The sequence below is a fragment of the Macadamia integrifolia genome, chromosome 9 (genome assembly GCF_013358625.1).
Source record: "Macadamia integrifolia cultivar HAES 741 chromosome 9, SCU_Mint_v3, whole genome shotgun sequence".
Lineage (NCBI taxonomy): Eukaryota > Viridiplantae > Streptophyta > Magnoliopsida > Proteales > Proteaceae > Macadamia > Macadamia integrifolia.
The window spans coordinates 7,394,130-7,397,418 of NC_056565.1; the positions used below are offsets into that span (position 1 = coordinate 7,394,130).

Genomic DNA, 3,289 nt, shown 5'->3' on the forward strand with positions numbered 1-3,289 from the left:
TTCGCAATCCAACCATTCACCTGTTTTATTACATGAGCTGGTGAGGGGGTGAGATCCCCCAAGGTGACCCTATTTCTATGCATCCATAACAGATAACAAATTATTATTAGAAAAGTAAAAAAAGAAGATAACTCAGTCAGTGTTAAGTTACAAGAGTTAAAAAAAATACATTATTGATTTAGCGACAAAAGTAAAAGGAAGGCATTAGATCCTTTGAGCAAATTCACAAGAGAAGAACACATGGAAGATATTTTCCTACCCTTTGTGACATAGATCACAGGTAGTATCTATATCCATCCATTTATGTAGGTTTTCTTTTCTGAGTATTCCATCCAATGTCAGTCGCCAAAAGAACAACTTAAATTTTGGCGGAATTTTGAGTTTCTAGAAAAAGTGCCACCATTGTGAGCAAGGCAATAAACAAGAGCACCTGTTGGAGCATCCATTAGTGTTAGTACTAGAGTTGAACAGGAGATATCTAGCATTCATTCCCTTTCTCTCTTCTCCTATTAAGTGGATTAATGAGAAGTCGTTTGACATGTAACCGCTGATGTGGCCTACAAGATTCCTCTCATGCTAGTAGTCTGGTTTGAAGACAAATCTTAAGTAAATTCTAAGGTTTCTTTCTTACACACTTGAGCTCTAAAATATGGAATCGGGATCGAAATTAGATCTGAATTGGTGTTTTAATGCCCTAACCCTAGTTTCTATACAAGGAATTAACCAGTCAGATCAACCGGAATAAGAATCAGGATCAAATGTTACACCCTTAGTTTAAAAGTTAATTACTACTAGGTGACATATCAGATATAAATCAAGTTTTATAAATAGGTAGGTCATGAGAGTAGGGATGTAAATAAATCGAATTCGAATATATATATATATATATATATCTTTCTGTATCTACTTACAATTAGCTTTCAAAAAGATTCAAATAGTTTTCAGAAATTGTTTTTTTGAATACAAATTCCCCTACCAATGGCATCCATTGGTAAATAGCAGAGTTATTGGGTATTTCATGGGGTTGCAAGTGATGGGCTTCGATTTGAATCAACTTAATCATATGCCTATAGCTTACCAGACTTCATTGGGCCGATCCATCCAAATATTTATGGGCTTTTCATTGCTAAATAAAATGGGCCGAACCTGAAAGGGATCCCAGACAGGGTTTGGACAACAGAATCAGATATTCAGATCAGCCAATTTGGGCTGACAGGGATCGGAATCAGCTATGGCCAATACCGATTCCGATCAATCCGGAGCAGACCAATCCTGTATTGAAACTTGAGTTAAGGGTGTCAATTTAGGTCCAGAACCGGGAACCATCTTGCTAAAACCCAGAACCAACCATCCCGTTACTAAATGGGATGGTTATGGGAGCTGGTTTTGGGATCGGTTGTTAAATGGGAAGGGATGGTTCTAGGATTGGTTTCTCAATGGGTTCTCAGCCGAAAGCCCGATAAGGAACCGGAAATGTTAGAACTTAACATGTGTAAATTATTTATTTACGATTAGTTAATATTTTTTTTTATATTTGATTTCATGTTGGTGGTTTGAAAATGTAAATTTTGGGTTTAGTTGTGTATGGTTAGACACGGTTGGGTGTGAAAAGATCTCATTGTCTCATGTTTAAGATGCCTCCATTTGCCCTCCTATTGATCTATGCATTGGCAGTTTGGCACAGTAGCCATGTGAGTAGGAACGGTTCTATTGCCCAAATTCAATTATTTGTTTGCATGTGAAATTTATTTATGTATTTAGAAAATTTGCTTGTTTGACTGTTTGAGACTTTAACTCCTTAGACCCGTTAAGCAATTGAAACCGGACCATCCCATTATTAAATGGGACCAGTTCTTAATTTTGGGACAGTTCTGAAGTTGTCCCCTTTGGGATTCTATCCCATAAAGAACCGTCTCGTTTGACACCCTTAAAATTAGGGTACATGTAGGGGTGTCAATCGGTCGGTCTGAGTCAGTCTCGATCAGGCTTAATTGGGTTTGACCACTTGGAAGCCTTGCACTATGAATACCTGTTTAAATAAACGGGCCTAGTTTTGGGGGGCATGGGACGGTTTATAATTGGACTGATCGGTGTCGGGCTTCCTTAAACGGGTCTTAACTGGGCTACGAACCTATTTAATTCTAAATGGGCTCTAAACGCGCTTACCCTAGAACTTTTTTCTTAACTTGGTTGAATGCCCAAAAATATATGAGGTAAATCTTTAATAAAAAAGATAAATGATAGGAGATTATGGTTGTTCTTACAAAGAAAAATAAGAGATTATGACATTTACAACTTATAAAATAAAACTTAATTAAATCAAGTCCTATTACAAAGCAAAGGGTAAGAAAGCTTAATTTGTTTCTTACTAGTAGTGGCAAAATAGGAATTTTATATAGTATTAAAGGGAATTGGGCTACAAGAAGTCGGTTCAAGCCGGACATATAAATATGTCGATTTGATCGGGTGCCCGAAGGGCTAGCTACTTGCACCTTGGATGCCCATTTAAGCCCGACACATTTATTAATTGGGCCAGTCCAAGTCGAGCCATAAACATGTAAGGCTCGATAGGGCCTTCCAGTGCGGGCTCAGAATTGACACCCCTAGGTACCTGTATAAGGGTTACCCAATTTGGATCCTGATTCTTGGTTTTCAAACCATGCTCCTGACTCCGGATCCACGATCCACGAAACGAAAGGATATTGCAAAAATGGGACTTATGGATAAGGCGTAGCAGAAGAGGGGGAGCAGAGCTACTATAACTGAAAAAAATTAACAGAAAAGAGATGGAAATGATGATCTCTTTCGTTTCTGGAATTCTGCTTCTCCGTTTGTTATCTGTAATTCTTCAGTTTCAGATCCTGGAACTTCGTTAGTTTAACAGTTTTAAGTGTCGAAATCACTAGGGACTCTCTCCCGCCTCCTCTCACTTAGCATCAGCCATGGCTCTGCACCAGCCATGTCTCTCCACATCCACATCCACATCTTCCGTAGAAAACCTTAGCCTCTTCCTCCGCAACCGCCATCAGAAGCAGCAGCAGCAGTGCCCTTACAGACCCACCATGGCTACAACATCAATTGCGGCTTCCCCGTTACTCTGCCATCGCCGGACGAGAACAAGGGGACTTGTTTTTGTGGGCAAAGAAGAGACTGAATTGCGGGTGTCAGATTCAGAGACCCAAGTCGAGCAGCAAGAGGACCCAACTCCTGAAGACCTCGAATATGTTCAACAGATCCAAAGGGTTATTCACTTATTCTCTCTTCTTCTTCTTCTTCTTTCTTAAGCTAC

The 3,289-nt window shown here is 39.5% G+C and overlaps 1 protein-coding gene across 1 annotated transcript in view; it reads left to right on the forward strand.

Moving 5' to 3' along the window:
* Positions 1 to 2,693: 2,693 nt before the first annotated feature.
* Positions 2,694 to 3,289, forward strand: part of LOC122089064 (ycf3-interacting protein 1, chloroplastic) — a 5,511-nt gene continuing 4,915 nt past the window's right edge. Inside the window, exon 1 of the mRNA XM_042658498.1 lies at positions 2,694 to 3,242. Within this exon, the coding sequence (XP_042514432.1) occupies positions 2,943 to 3,242 (300 nt within the window). The 5' untranslated portion in view covers positions 2,694 to 2,942. The remainder of the gene's footprint in view (positions 3,243 to 3,289) is intronic.